Raw genomic sequence first — 17,299 nt, 5'->3', positions numbered from 1 at the left:
TAATTAATCTGTGTAGCTGTGCGACTAGTAATCTATATCCTCAGTCACTTCCAGCCAGGAGGGAGGGGGGTTCCTGTCAGGTAGGCTGTATGGGGCCCCGTGATTTCGAACAGCCTCCTCCTCATCCAGTCTCTGGTGCCATCCGGGGTGTGGACAGAGCTTGCCATGCTGCGCATCGGTGCCATGCGCACACCTGACTGGGGGTTTCCCCGTGTCACGTTGCAAGGCTACCCCTTGTTTCTCTGATGCTCTGAGGAAATCCGAGTGATGGATGAAACGTGTCAGCATGACGCCATCACGCCCTGCCTAGCCCTCCCACAGAACCACCAATCAGCCTTGGAATCTCTGTCTGCACCTCCACGAGTTTGAATGCCTCCACCCGGGAACTGAATGACGGGATGACAGCACATCAACTACAGCGTTACCTGTATACCCATAGGTGAGACTCCACACAAGTAAGCTAGCTTGATTAGCCAGCCGGAGATACAAGGAGCCACATACAGACTTTCTGCCTTGATCGGTGCAACGAGAATTGGGTGAGACCTTACCTTGCTATATTTGGACTGCCTTTCCAACTATTACTCTGCTCCCACCCGCCACTTGCTCAACACCGACACTGCAGCTCCTTCCATACTTGCTCATTCTCACCGGGGCTCACAGCTTATCGCATACAGGTGCTGACCTTCTCTACCACACCGTGCCTTGCTGTAGACTGTAACCCTGCTGTATTTATATCATCTAGGACAATTCAGTCCACCAGCTTAACAGCTTGCACGTGATTGTCAGCTTCCTCATTGCTGACAATCTCACAGCGGACACGATTCCTCATATGGCTGCATCCCCAACTGCCCTCCTTTATGTTCATTATTAACCATTCATCAAGTCACTCATCAGGATCACTTATTCCCCTGTATATGATACCTTGATATCAACACTCTGTATTTATTTATTAGGAGGAGTGCTTGGTGTTTGCATGTGGTGGCCATCTGTGTTGGTTTATGACAACGTTGTCATGTTTTAATATTGATGGTGGTGCCTGGTTTTTTAACCATATATTATCGATTGGTGTTCAAGTGTACTATTTTCAATAAAACATTTATATTTTTGGCAATTGCCCGTCCCTCTATGAAGAATTGCTTTTTCTTTTTTTGGTTTTGGTACCCCTTGTTTCCATCTGACGTCAGGTGCAGGTTGGTGTCACTCACTTCCAGCGCATGCACTGGATGTGGGCTGTCCTTCCCCACCCAGTTGGCGTTTGCATGGAGTTGGCGGGGACCCGCCCTATTGTCATTGGGGTTATTTAGCCAGGGTTGGCCGGGGGCCCACTCATTTGGAAGAATTTCACTATAGGTAGGAGGATCGTTGACACCTTCACTTTTGCACAGAACATTTCGACTTTGGTTTTCTTTTTGGTCTTTGGCAATTGTCTAAGGCGTGTTTTTTTTTTTCTGTTTATTAGGCTTGAGTTTTTAGTTGTTTTCACATGCTCACTTTTTATCTCATCACTAGTATCCTGTGGAGGACTATTTATCCTAATTTTACTTTTCACTTGGATCTGTTTGGCGTTGTATGTCACTTCACCAAACTATGTTATTCATTATATTACTTACCTTTTTTTGCATATTCATTTACACACATATTTTTATAGACTAGTTTGGTTTACACACTTTCTCACACTCCACAGTTTTGCAGGTGGGGTCTTGGTTTTCCTCTGGCCGGATTTTCCCTTTGGACTGGGCGGTTTATCCTCACCTCAGCCCCGGGCAAGACGGCTGCTCTGACTCTCACCCCCTCCCCTATAGTTGGGCATTTATGGTGCTAATATGTATGTAAGTAACATGGGTATTTTGTTATTAATCAATAATTTTTAAAAAAATGCAACTTTTTTTTTTTTTCTCTCCAATATTAGCACAAGGTCCACATTTTTCAGATAGTCTGTTGCGTCAAGCCCCTGATGATTGGACAGGTGTCCATGAAACACGTCGGGCTCCATAGATGTCAAGATATACCATTTAGAGATCTACTATGCACCTTTTTATGGAATTACGATAAATTATGAATTTTAATTTCACTAACTTTGTTTATATATTTTCCTTGTAACACCGTGTGTTATTCTTATTATTGATATTTCATAAACACAAGTTTTGTACTTTCCAACAAGTCTCATTTCTGTCCAAATAACCGCTTTTTTGTCCTGGTTTGGAGCCCTACACCCTCTGGGCACAAATTTTATTTTTTTCTTATATATATAGCCCTACCTGCTTTTATATCTGTATTATCTATATTGAGTTTTGCTCATAAGATTACATACCCCATCAGAATTTATGATTTCTTGGCCATTTTTCAGAGAATATGAATGATAACACAAAAACTTTTCATTCACTCATGATTAGTGTTTGGCTGAAGCCATTTATTATTAATGAACTGTGTTTACTCTTTTCAAATAATAATGACAACAAAAACTAGCCAAATGACCCTGATCAAAAGTTTACATACTCCAATTCTGAATACCGTGTATTGCCCCTTTTAACATCAATGACAGCTTGAAGTCTTTTGTGGTATTTGTGGATGAGGCTCTTTATCTTCTCAGATGGTAAAGCTGCCCATTCCTCTTGGCAAAAAGCCTCCAGTTCCTGTATTCTTGGGCTGTCTTGCATGAACTGCACGTTTAAGATCTCCCCAGAGTGGCTCAATGATATTGAGGTCAGGAGACTGAGATAGCCGATCCAGAACCTTCACTTTATTCTGCTGTAGTCAATGATAGGTCGACTTGGCCTTGTGTTTTGGATCATTGTCATGTTGGAATGTCCCATGCGCATCTTCCTGGCTGATGAATGCAAATGTTTCTCCAGTATTTTTTGATAACATACTGCATTCATCTTGCCATCATTTTTGACCAAATTTCCTGTGCCTTTTGTGGCTCACCAGTGATCCACCTCCGTGTTTCACAGTAGGAATGGTGTACCTTTCATCATAGGCCTTGTTGACTCCTCTCCAAAAGTAGCGTATGGTTGTGGCCAAAAAGCTCAATTTTGGTCTCATCACTCCAAAATGACTTTGTGCCAAAAGGTTTAAGGCTTGTCTCTGTGCTGTTTGGCGTATTGTAAGTGGGATACTTTTTGGCATTTGCGTAGTAATGTCTTTCTTCTGGTGACTCGACCATGCAGCCCATCTTTCAGTGCCTCCTTATTGTGCATCTTGAAACAGCCACACAACATGTTTTCAGAGAGTGTATTTTATCCAAAGTTATTTGTGTTATATTTCCATCTGTCCATAGCTCCTTTGAAAAAACTTGAAAAAACTCATGATAGATGGAGACTGGACATTCCAGATTTGTCAGAGGAGGAGTGGGAGTCATGTGTGTCATCCTTTGTCACTAATATGATTTCGGCCAGAGACCGTTTTATGCAGGTCAAGTTCCTTCACAGAGCCTATTACACTCCAAAGCAGTTAACTATTATGAATCCTAATGTCCCGGTGGCCTGTCCTAGATGTGGTCAGAGTTCCGCCACCTTCTTTCATATGATATGGTCCTGTCCCCGCCTTGGAGACTATTGGTTGGAGGTAGCTGACACCCTTAGTCGGGTTACCTCTCTGGAGCTGGGAATAGACCCCAAAATGATGCTGCTCAATGTTTTTGACTCTAGGGTAAGAGGCAAATATACTAGACTATTTTTGAACTATGCCACATTTCATGCTCGTAGAGAGATATTCCTCCACTGGAAGGACAATGCCCCACCCAGGTTACCTCATGGCGCCTTAAATTGAACTCAGTGCTACCATTATATAAACTTACATACGCCAATAGAAACTGTCCTGCCAAATTTGACAAGATATGGTCGGGATGGATAGATGCGTGGGGCACAGAGGTGGATGAAGATCACCGGGATATTGATATTGAACCCGCCCCGCAATAGTTTACCACTATTTCTTTTTTACCTTCTGAATGTTTAATCATTGTTTGAGTTCTGTGAACCTAATAGGATAGATGAGATCCTCCCTCGGGCCCTCCTTCCTCTCCTTCCCCTCCCTCCCCCCCCCCCTCCTTCCTCCCCGTCCTTTCCCTCCCAGTCCCCCGCCCCCCCTCCCTTTTCTCCCCCCCCCCCCCCTTGTCTCCATAATCTCCTCAAATAATACTGCCAGAAATTGCTAACTCAGATCTCATCTCCTAATGTGATATAATTCAATAACTCTGTACAGATTTTTCCTGTTTTAAAACTTCGCCCATTCGTTTTGTGACAATCTATGTAACAGTAATTTCGTGAACAACTGTGTATTTGCATCGCTTGTATTGTAAAAATCAAATAAACATTTCTTTTCTTGTTAAAAAAAAGTTATTTGTGGTTTTTTTTTGCATTCCGAACAATTTTCCTGGCAGTTGTGGTTGAAATTGTAGTTGGTCTACCTGACTGTGGTTTTGTTTCAACAGAACCCCTCATTTTCCACTTCTTGATTAGAGTTTGAACACTGCTGATTGGCATTCTCAATTCATTGGATATCTTTTTATATCCCTTTCCTGTTTTATATAGTTCAACTACCTTTAATAGCCATTCAAACTCCTTTGTGTCAACTTGTGTGCATGTTATCAGGCCAAAATCACCAGGGTATGTAAACTTTTGATCAGGGTCATTTGGCTAGTTTCTGTTGTCATTATTATTTGAAAAGAGTAAACACAGTTCATTGATAATAAATGGCTTCAGCCAAACACTAACCACGAGTGAACGAAAAGTTTTTGTGTTATCATTCATATTCTCTGAAAAATGGCCAAGAAATCATAAATTCTGCCAGGGTATGTAAACTTAGCAGCACAACTGCATATTACACTTCTCAAATGTGCTTTAAAATGCATGGTTTTCTGACCAAGAAAATAATGACTGTATGCTGTTGGGCTGGTATAATAATGCTATGGGGCTGGTATGAAATTAATTCCGGGACTGTTTTTTTTTTGCAGTTTGGTCCTGCCTCACTCTACTATCTATTTAACAAAGCAATTTTTGGGCATATTCAATATAAGCTATACCCCCCCCCCCCCAGATCCCCCTCCCCCGTGGAAGTGTCATTCAGGGCAGCCTTCCGCACACTGGCCACCTAACCTCTACGCACTCAATCCTGTATATATGTCAACCCCTCTCACACCTGTATATTTGTCAGCCACCCCCCCCAAACCTGTATATTTGTCAGCCCCCCAAACCTATACCTCCCACACCTATATTAATGTCAGTCCCCCCCCCCCCCCCACACACACACCTGTATATATGGTAGCCCCCCTCACACACACCTGTATATATGTCAGCCCCCATACATACACACCTGTATATATGGCAGCCCCCTCACACACACCTGTATATATGTCAGCCTTGCCCATACACACACACACCTGTATATATGGCAGCCCCCCTCACACACACCTGTTTATATGTCAGCCCCCCCAAACCTGTATATATGTCAGCCCCCTCACACCTGTATATATGTCAGCCCCCCCCACACACACACCTGTTTATATGTCAGCCCCCCCAAACCTGTATATATGTCAGCCCCCTCACACCTGTATATATGTCAGCCCCCCCCCACACACACACACACACACACCTGTATATATGGCAGCCCCCTCACACACACTTGCATATATGGCAGCACCGACACACACACCTGTATATATGGCAGCCCCCTCACACACACCTGTATGTATGTCAGCCCCCCCCCATACACACACCTGTATATATGGCAGCCCCCTCACACACACCTGTATATATGTCAGCCCCCTCACACCTGTATATATGTCAGCCCCCCCCCCCCCCCCCACACACACACACACACCTGTATATATGGCAGCCCCCTCACACACACTTGTATATATGGCAGCACCGTATACACACACACACACCTGTATATATGGCAGCCCCCTCACACACACCTGTATGTATGTCAGCCCCCCCATACACACACCTGTATATATGGCAGCCCCCTCACACACACCTGTATATATGTTAGCCCCCCCACCCACCTGTATATATGTCAGCCCCCTCACACACCTGTATATATTTCAGCCCCCCACACACACACCTGTATCTATCAGTCCCCCCCCACACACACCTGTATATATGTCAGCGCCCCCTCACACACACCTGTATATATGCAGCCACCCCTCCACACAACTGTATATATGTCAGCGCCCCCCCACACACACCTGTATATATGTCAGTGCCCCCCCACACATCTGTATATATGTCAGCGCCACACACACACCTGTGTATATGTCAGCCCCCCCCACACACACCTGTATATATGTCAGCGTCCCCCCCCTACACACACCTCTATATATGTCAGCCCCCCCACCTGTATATATGTCAGCGCCCCCCCCCCCACACACCTGTATATATGTCAGCGCCCCCCCCACACACCTGTATATATGTCAGCCCCCCACACACACCTGTATATATGTCAGCACCCCCCCCCACACATCTGTATATTATTATTATTATTATTATACAGGATTTATATAGCGCCAACAGTTTGCGCAGCACTTTACAACATGAGGGAAGACAGTACACTTACAATACAAATCCATACAGGAGGGATCAGAGGGCCCTGCTCGTTAGAGCTTACAATCTAGAAGATATATGTCAGCGCCCCCCACACACACACCTGTATATATGTCAGCCCCCCCCACACACACACACCTGTATATATGTCAGCGCCCCCCCCCCCCCCACACACACCTGTATATATGTCAGCCCCCATCACACACACCTGTATATATATGTCAGCCACGCCCCCACACACGTGTATTATATGTCAGCGCCCCCCCCCACAGACCTGTATATATGTCAGCGCCCCCCCACACACCTGTATTTATGTCAGCGTCCCCCCCCACACACACACACCTGTATATATGTCAGCGCCCCCCCCACACACACACCTGTATATATGTCAGCCCCCCCCACACACACCTGTATATATATGTCAGCCACGCCCCCACACACACGTGTATATATGTCAGCGCCCCCCACCTGTATATATGTCAGCGCCCCCCCCCCACAGACCTGTATATATGTCAGCGCCCCCCCACACACCTGTATTTATGTCAGCGTCCCCCCCACACACACACCTGTATATATGTCAGCCACCCCTCCACACAATTGTATATATGTCAGCGCCCCCCCCCACACACACCTGTATATATGTCAGCGCCCCCCCACACATCTGTATATATGTCAGTGCCTCCCCCACACACACCTGTATATATGTCAGCCCCTCACACACACCTGTATATATGTCAGCGCCCCCCCACACATCTGTATATATGTCAGTGCCCCCCCCACACACACCTGTATATATGTCAGCCCCTCACACACACCTGTATATATGTCAGCGCCCCCCCACACACCTGTATATATGTCAGCCACCCCTCCACACAACTGTATATATGTCAGCGCCCCCCCCCACACACACCTGTATATATGTCAGCGCCCCCCCACACATCTGTATATATGTCAGTGCCTCCCCCACACACACCTGTATATATGTCAGCCCCTCACACACACCTGTATATATGTCAGCGCCCCCCCACACATCTGTATATATGTCAGTGCCCCCCCCACACACACCTGTATATATGTCAGCCCCTCACACACACCTGTATATATGTCAGCGCCCCCCCCACACACACACCTGTATATATGTCAGCCCCCACACACACAAATCTGTACACACACAAGCCTCTGGCCCCTCCCTGTTTGGTCCTGCCTCACTCTACTATCTATTTAACAAAGCAATTTTTGTGCATATTGAATATAAGCTACCCCCCCCGTGGAAGTGTCATTCAGGGCAGCCATCCGCACACACACTGCCCACCTAACCTGTACGCACTCAATCCTGTATAAATGTCAGCCCCCTCACACCTGTATATATATGTCAGCCACCCCCCCCCCACACGTGTATATATGTCAGCGCCCCCCCACACACCTGTATATATGTCAGCCCCCCACACACACACCTGTATATATGGCAGTCCCACATGCACAAATTTGTACACACACAAGCCTCTGGCCCCTCCCTGTACACAAACAGCCCCCCTCCCTTTCCTTCACAGCCCCTAATTGCAACTTCCTACCTGGTCCCAGCTTATTTTTACAAAGCTGACATGTTTCTGAAAAGCATAGTACAGGCAGATCACTGTCACGTGAGGGGTGCACATGCACATAGTAGCCAGAGGTGGCAGTAAAGAGCTCGCTGTCTAAAATCAATGACAGGAGAACTGCAGAAACTGTGAGATCGTTTCTACACTGCACAGCATGGATCCCCTTCACCCGTCCTGCCTTCTTCCGGCCTGGGCGGGCCCCTTACAGTTGTAACGGCTGTACCTCCCCTGATGGTGGCCCTGGTGCCATTACCAGAAGCAATATTGTAGCTATTGCAAATCTCCACAATTTTGCTTGTTAGACATGGCTTAATATTATACACTTGATAGTGAATATCTCCTTGTCTTACTGGACAGAGCATTATGCATTACATGTTGTCATGTCACTGATGCATCGCTCACTAAATACACTCACAGGAGGTATCAGGCCCCTTTCAAGCTTTCTTCGGTATAGAAGCATTGCATGAATGGCATTTCCTGCTCTTGCTGCTTGGTTATTGGTCGGACTCACAGTTAGAAAATCCTAAAATAAAAATATAATCATGTCAGAAGGTTAGACAAGGATGTAAAAACATTGTACTACTTAATATTTGAACAATAAATAGTGTAAAATACAATACAAAGAATGACAGTCAACTTTTCATGCACACATACATTAAAATTTAAGTCGAGTCAAAACTTTTTTTCTGATAAATGATAAAATATTAAAGCACCCTGGAGATTCAAACCACAGCTCTCCTAACCGTATACACGATCAGAAAATCATCCGAAAAATACCGCTTTTGAAGCGATCGTTTGATAATCTGATCATCAGTACGCAGCTTTCGAGAGCCAATCACGACAATTAATGTGAAATTATCCAAAGGGACAAGCACAAAACCTTTTATCATATGATACCAGATCGCACGATTTTTGTTTAATCAGTATAGTTGTCGTTCGAAAATACAATACAAACACACTACAACACATTACATCACTTCCGAATTTTTATTCTGTTGTACAAGAATTTCAGTAACTTTAGTAAACTCTTCAATTTCGATATGAGACTAGCATGCAAACCCCCCCCCCAAAAAACGGATGATCATGTCAGATATTCTCATCGTGTGTACCAAGCATTACACATAGTAGGCCACCTGCTCTACTTCAAAATGTGACAACCCCCCCCCCCCCCCCCCGAACAGTGCACCAATGAACAAGTGTTGTTGAGTATTGGGGCAGAGTGTATTGGGGCAGAGTGTATTGGGGCAGAGTGTATTGGGGCAGAGTGTATTGGGGCAGGGTGTATTGGGGCAGAGTGTATTGGGGCAGGGTGTATTGGGGCAGGGTGTATTGGGGCAGAGTGTATTGGGGCAGGGTGTATTGGGGCAGGGTGTATTGGGGCAGGGTGTATTGGGGCAGAGTGTATTGGGGCAGAGTGTATTGGGGCAGAGTGCATTGGGGCAAAGTGTATTGGGGCAGGGTGTATTGGGGCAGAGTGTATTGGGGCAGGGTGTATTGGGGCAGAGTGTATTGGGGCAGAGTGTATTGGGGCAGAGTGTATTGGGGCAGGGTGTATTGGGGCAGGGTGTATTGGGGCAGAGTGTATTGGGGCAGGGTGTATTGGGGCAGAGTGTATTGGGGCAGGGTGTATTGGGGCAGGGTGTATTGGGGCAGGGTGTATTGGGGCAGGGTGTATTGGGGCAGAGTGTATTGGGGCAGGGTGTATTGGGGCAGGGTGTATTGGGGCAGAGTGTATTGGGGCAGAGTGTATTGGGGCAGAGTGTATTGGGGCAGGGTGTATTGGGGCAGGGTGTATTGGGGCAGAGTGTATTTGGGCAGAGTGTATTGGGGCAGAGTGTATTGGGGCAGAGTGTATTGGGGCAAGGTGTATTGGGGCAGGGTGTATTGGGGCAGAGTGTATTGGGGCAGGGTGTATTGGGGCAGAGTGTATTGGGGCAGAGTGTATTGGGGCAGAGTGTATTGGGGCAGGGTGTATTGGGGCAGGGTGTATTGGGGCAGAGTGTACTGGGGCAGAGTGTATTGGGGTAGAGTGTATTGAGGCAGAGTGTATTGGGGCAGAGTGTATTGGGGTAGGGGAATTTGTCAGGCCGCTGCTTTGTGTGAGAGGGCTCCAGAGAGCATTTGAAACCTTGCTGAAGCACTTAGGACTGCCAGTAAAAGTAAAAAGATGTATTACTGTATATGCTGCCTGGCTGCATTACAGTAGTAAATTCTGAGGGTCTCATTGGGCTTTAAATAGCTTGGTTTGCTGGAAAAAAAAAATGTAATAAATGCATTAATTATACCAAAAATTCTAAATAAATTGTGCCAGTTTTGCTGGATACATTAGCACACATTGATAAGCTTATTTTTACTGAGGTTTTCTTTTTCATTTTTAATCTGTTTGACATATTCTACACTCTTTGAAGTCAGTAGGATAACTGTAGTAAGTACCAGGTAGAGGCACGAATCTCCCCGTTCCTATATATGCGAATCAGATGCGTTTTGAACCACATCTGATTCGTATAACAAGTGATCTGGCAGCCTTCTCAAGGCAGACGGTTTACACATACGCGGGGCAGCTGTGGTGTGGTTTTAAAAAGACTCCTGTGCATTTTTCAGTCTGGTTCAGGTGCGATTTCAGGTAAAAAGTGACATCTAAACCGGTGTACAGAACCGCACCATGACTGGAAAAATAGTCTTTACATAGAAATACAATGTCTGATAATATAAAGTCATCTGAAAATAATTTACTGGTGATTGTTTTTGCGGTGATTTAGCGCCGTTTCTGTGGCGACTTTGTGGCATTAGCGGTGTGCTTTTTTTAAGGTCACGTGACCTTAAAGAAAAAAAGAGACGTTTTGCAGCGTTTTGGAAGTGCTTCCCATTCATTTCAGTGGACAGCTTTTTAAATCGCTTCAAACATGCTCCAAAGATGTTGCTTGAAGGACTTTTTGCACCGCTCCACCAGCGCACAGCCCCAGTGTAAAGGCTTCCATTGAGATGAATGGGAAGCAGTTTTCAGGCGCTATTTTTAGCGCAAAAGCGCCTGAAAAGCGCCTCAGTGTGAAAGGGGTTTTAAATTGATTGCAAAGGCTCCTCTTTTTTTTCATAAGAATAATAAACATGCTATACTCACCTGCTTCTTTACAGTGGATTTGCACAGAGCAGCCCAGATCCTCCTCTTTTCGGGTCCCTCTTCTGCTCTCCTGGCCCCTCCCTCCTGTTCAGTGTCCCCACGGCAAGCAGCTTACTATGGGGGGCACCCGAGCTGAGTCACAGCTCCCTGTATACATTCAGACACGAAGCCCCGGCCCCTCTCTCCTCTGATTGACTATCTGACTTTGATAGCAGTGGGAGCCAATGGTGCTGCTGCTGTGTCTCAGCCAATCAGGAAGGAGAATCGAAGACGGCTGAGGGACCCGTGGACATCGCTAGACAGAGAGGGACCTCAGGTAAGTGTTAGGGGGCTGAGGGGGGCTGAGGGGGGCTGCTGCACACAGAAGGCTTTTTAATTGAATGCATAGTATATATTAAGATAAAAAACCTTCTGTTTTTACAACTCCTTTAACCGTGGAAAAAGTAAAAATGTTGATCTCACCATAGCATAATAGTTGCTGTTCACCATAATTGGTCCTCGGCCACGCAAGTAAATGTACTCTTCCCACCAGTCGCTGACCTGAAAAATAGTAATTAAAAAGTACTATAGAATAAATGTTTTTCATCATACAATATGTTATGATATATTCCATCATAACTCAAAGGTAACCTCAAACAAGTTTTAGTTGAACATACACTTTAAATCAGTTTATAACACACAACTAGTATACCAAAGGCATGGGCAAGTGCACGGGGTATGCTGGTGTGCCTGGGAACACTCTAATTACTCTGTGCGCAACACGCAGATTGGCAGTGGGGTGCCGGACGCTGGAACTCTGTGTTCCAGCACAGAAAGGAGTAATGTAGCACCCAACATGCAGAGTGGCACCGTGTACCAACCCCTAGCACAGGAAGGAAGACTGCACTGTGGGTGGCAGAGCTTTGTTTACGTGTGATGTGTTTAGTACTTATTTTACCCGCTGTATATACCGTATATATATATATACACACACACACACACGCATGTGTGTTTGAGCTTTGGGGTGCATGCCCTAATGCAATAGGCTGCGCACAGCTATGACCAAATGCCATTGGCAATGCCATCAAATGTGCCTTCAGTAGGGATAAATGCAAATATTAGACTCTGAACCCCACATTTATGCTTAGTAGAGCTGATCATAAACTAAGAGTATACCATAAATTGCATTTACACTGTTAAGTAACTCTTTTCTGACACATAATGCACCGGTAAAAGTTTTAGATAATATACCTGTACCAGCAGTTATCAAAAACAGCATTCTCTGAGGCATCAGCCCGCACGTTTGCGAACAAACTAGCTTTTCATCAATATAAATTTAGAGATAAATGTGGTAGATCCCTGGCTCGCACCCTCCACACCAAACAACCTAACTCCTTTATACCTCATATACGGGACAGCTCTGGGAAAACTGTCTCATCACCTTCCGAGATGGGACAGGTGTTCCGGGACTTTTATCAATCCCTATATAATATACCTGCAGCGAGCTCCACTGATCCTCCCCTCACTACAGCGGAAACACAAGCCTTATACATCGAGCAAACTGCATTACCCACTCTAGATGGCGAGACGATAGAGGACCTTGAGGCCCCGATTTCGGAAGACGAGGTTGCCCGCGCCATTACTTCTACCCCATCTGGTAAAAGCCCGGGTCCTGATGGCTTTACTCCGAAATTCTATAAACAATTTGCTACCCTTCTTACTCCCTTCTTGACAAAAGTATTTAACTCCATCTCTGAACGATCAGTGTTCCCACCACAAACCTTAGAGGCACATATTACCCTCATCCCCAAACCAGACAAAGACCTGAATGTTTGCGCTAATTACCGACCTATTTCGCTAATAGGAGTAGATCTAAAGGTGTACGCAAAAATTTTAGCTAATAGGTTGCAACCATTGTTACCCCGTTTAATACACCTAGATCAGGTTGGCTTTGTGAGTGGAAGGGAGGCGCGTGACAACACCCTAAAAACACTCCTCATTGCTGATTATGCTCGGGCCCACAATATCCCATTGTGCCTTCTCACAGTCGATGCGGAAAAAGCCTTCGACCGTGTCGACTGGCAATTTCTCCGCTTATCATTACAACAACTAGGTCTAGGCCAAAACATGATCTCCAGAATAATGTCCCTCTACACATCTCCTTCCGCTAGGATTAGACTAAACGGCTCCCTATCCCCTAAGTTTACTATACACAACGGAACGCGGCAGGGGTGCCCCTTGTCCCCCATTCTTTATGTAATTGTCATGGAACACCTAGCCATTGCCCTTAGAAACAATCCGGCCATACATGGCGTTAGAGTAGGCCCACTACACACTAAAATTGCCCTATTTGCTGATGATCTACTCATATTTGTAACCCAACCACAAATTTCTCTACCCTCCATTATGCAGGAGTTTCAGAGGTATGGAGAGGTTAGTAATTTTAAAGTTAATCTAAATAAGTCAGAAATCCTCAACATTTCACTCCCAACAGCGGTTCTACAACAGCTTACGACTTCCTTCCCTTTTAAGACAAGCTCCACATCTATCCGCTATCTAGGAATCCATATTCCAACAGTCTCATCCCAACTATTCTCCAGCAACTTCACCCCTTTACTTACCAGAACTCAAGCGGATCTGACCACATATGCCTCTAAACAGCTCTCCTGGCTGGGTAGGGTGAATGTCTTGAAGATGGATGTTCTCCCTCGATTCTTATACCTTTTCCAGACCATTCCTATCTATATCCCCACCTCGTTCTTCAAAAGGCTCCGTCAGATCTTCTCTAAATTTATATGGCAGGGACGTCGCCCCAGGATAAAACATGACACAATGATTCTCCCGAAAGTCAGGGGGGGTGCGGGGGTCCCAGATGCCTCTATATACCATAAGGCAGCGGTACTCGTGCGTATAGTGGATTGGTTCCACCACTCTTCCTCCAAACTTTGGGTTCAACTAGAGAAATATCTTAATGAGGCTGATCTTTGCGCCCTGCCATGGACCCCTATGGCTGGGCGTGGGGACGGCTTATTCTCCACTGCTCTTACTCGCCAAACTCTCCAGATTTGGGACCGCATGATCTCAGCGAGTAAATTGTCTAAAATCCAGGGCCCAATGACCCCTCTCTTCGGGACTCCGGCTTTCCCCCCAGCAGCGAACAAGTTAAGATTTGGACCCTGGAGTAGGGATAGCCATAGACGTTTAGCACAGGTCTTACGCGCTGACCCATCCTTGAGAACGGACATACCCTCTCGGACGGAATTAGAGACCTCAACAATGTGGTTACAAAGGGGTCAAATAACGTCATACATACGCACTTTCTCATCCATCTCAGAGATACTGGCCGACCCATCAGACTTTGACGAACTGCTTTTACAACCAGACCCACCAATACATGTAGTATCACTGTTGTATTCCCTACTACTGAACGAATATGCCCCTGACCTTCCAACATATACACAGAAATGGGAAGCGGAGCTGCAACACTCCATCTCCCCCACTGATTGGCAAAAAAGCTTTATCCTAACGCATAGGATTTCCCTGGCAACCAAGAACCAAGAAAAAGGGTTTAAATTATTAACGAGGTGGTACAGATGCCCAGTAGATATTAAAAAGTTTAACCCCTCTTTGACAGACGTGTGTTGGAGATGCCTGTCCTCTAGCGGGACAATGCTTCACATCTGGTGGGCTTGCCCTCCAATCTGGAAACTATGGCAAAAGGTCTTTGATCTTTACAGCAGGCTGATGGCGACATCAATCAAACCCACACCAGAGATAGCCCTATTATCTATACTCCCAGGCCCCCTCAAGTCGATTAAAAAAGATGTACTGCGCCACTTTCTGGCAGCAGTTAGGACAGTGATCCCCCGACATTGGAAAACGACAGATGTGCCTTCCTTGGGAGAATGGGTGGTTGAAGTGGACCAGATAAGAGATCTGGAGCGCCTGTTGGCGGAGGAAGTGGGAAAGGAGGAGCAGTTTACCGCTACCTGGACCTCATGGTCCATGTTTCGCTATTCTGATGAGTTTTCCCTTTGGGTCAGAGATACCCCACCCTTACCCGCCGATTAGCCATGCTGGAGTGCCTGGTGCCTCAGGTACCATCCCACACTTCTACTCACGTTCTTATTTCTGACTTTTTCTGTCTCCTCTTTGTTAAGTACTGAACCGACCACTCACATATATAGTTAAAGATCATATCTTTGGACTAGCTAAATGACTTGATTATCTATAATAGGTGAATAAAAGACTTCTACAGCAGTCTAATTCGTTGAGAGGGAACCCTCAGATAACACCAACCCGCGAAACTACAAGGTTCATTATATGTTGGCCCCCACCCGTATATTATTCCTCTCTTAGAATAAAGATTTCAATATACAATATGATATACCAGTAGTTCACCGAAAGCTGTATGTTAAAATGATCACTCCTGTTTATACATGGGTAAAGTACACCTCACTATTCTATGTATACTATATGTGTTGCCAAACTGTAAAGAATGGTATTTTTCTGTTATATTCTTTGTGTTCTTACTTTTGAAAATAAACTAAGATTGAAACAAAAACAGCATTCTCAATAAATGAAAGGTAATTTAAAGATACTATTTAAGGCTGGGTTCACATCTAAGGCGCGTGCGGCTCGCAGCAGGGGTCCAGTGCGTCCCTGTTCTCCATTTCAGGGACAAATCAGGGACAAATTTTTGTCTGAATTCAGCCCTGAAACGGAGTCAAAGACGCACAGCACTCCTGTGCAATCCACTCCGCAGCCTCCCCCGGAGATATGTGAACCGGCTCCATAGAGAACCGGTCACAATCTCCTGTCATGCGAATTGGATGCGGGGAAACCTACATCCAACCTACATCCAATTCGCACTAGTGAGAACCCAGCCTAACTGAAAGCCAAAATTCAAACTTAAATAAAAAGTACAGGTACAAGTAATGTATAAGAAATGTGGAAATATTTTAAATACAAATAGAATAACAGTAGAGCATCTCTAAATAACAATAGCTGACTGCATTTTAGAAGATTAATACCCCTTTCACACTGGGGCATCGCCACGTTAGCTAGCGGCGTTTTACTGTCGTTTTAGCGGCACTTTTCAGTCGCTAGCAGGGCGCTTTTAACCCCAGCTAGCGGCCGAACAAAGGGTTACAAGGGCCCGTATTGTGGTGCTGTTTAGGAGCTACGGCAGCGCTGCCCATTCATTTTAATGGCAGGGCATTTTGGGAGCGGTGTATACACCACTCCCAAACTGCCCCAAAGATGCTGCTTGCAGGACTTTTTTTCCTGTCCTGGAAGCGCACCGCCCCAATGTGAAAGCACTCGGGCTTTCATACTGGGGAGGCTTGAGAGGCGCTTTTCAGTTTTTCAGTCGTTTTACAGGTACTATTTTTAGCGCTAAAACGCCTGAAAAGCTTCTTCAGTGTGGAAAGGGTCTAATACCTGACTGCCTGTTCCATTTTTTTTTTTGTTATGAAACATTTACTATTCATACAGTATTAACATAGTTGTGACCATACAATGTTATAGACACTTTCTAATACAAATATAACTATAAAGGTACAATAACTGTTTTTGCTTAGTTTCGCTTACCTTTTTTACAAGGTTAAAAGTTTGTGTCATGTGACAATGCAGCTCTTCTTTCTGATAGTGGAGGTGGGGTTACAGGACACCGTGCAGACACACAGTATGCCCGTATTCCATAGTCTGTTCAGCCTGAGGCAAGATGCAGGCTCTGATTGGCGGGGGAATGTGCCAGAGGCAGGCTGTGATTGGAGGGGGTATGTGCCAGAAGCAGGCTGCGATTGGTCAGGGGGTGTGATGGCTGAACAAACTACCCCATACAGACATGCTGTGTGTTTGCACAGTGTCCTGTACCTCTGAATGGCCAGTCAAAGGATGCAAAACTAATCACACTAACACAGATCAGCTCCTATGCTTTGTGTGGTCAGTTTAGAACAGGGAAGAAAGGTGACTGGCAGGATCAACCAGGTACTTCAGATGGAAGAAGTACTTGAAAATAATAGAGACAATGTTTTATAAAATACTTGCGTGAACACACA

General features: G+C 45.5%; 1 protein-coding gene across 1 annotated transcript in view; it reads right to left on the bottom strand.

The window, feature by feature from the left end:
• CPT1B (carnitine palmitoyltransferase 1B) overlaps nt 1–17,299 on the bottom strand; it is an 88,278-nt gene that overhangs the window by 44,410 nt on the left and 26,569 nt on the right. Inside the window, exons 7-8 of the mRNA XM_073619232.1 lie at nt 11,721–11,798; nt 8,556–8,663 (exon numbers count right to left, since the gene is read on the bottom strand). Coding sequence (XP_073475333.1) covers nt 8,556–8,663; nt 11,721–11,798 — 186 coding nt within the window. The remainder of the gene's footprint in view (nt 1–8,555; nt 8,664–11,720; nt 11,799–17,299) is intronic.

This window comes from Aquarana catesbeiana, linkage group LG03 (assembly GCF_042186555.1).
Source record: "Aquarana catesbeiana isolate 2022-GZ linkage group LG03, ASM4218655v1, whole genome shotgun sequence".
NCBI lineage: Eukaryota > Metazoa > Chordata > Amphibia > Anura > Ranidae > Aquarana > Aquarana catesbeiana.
This window is presented reverse-complemented; position numbering and strand designations above follow the sequence as displayed.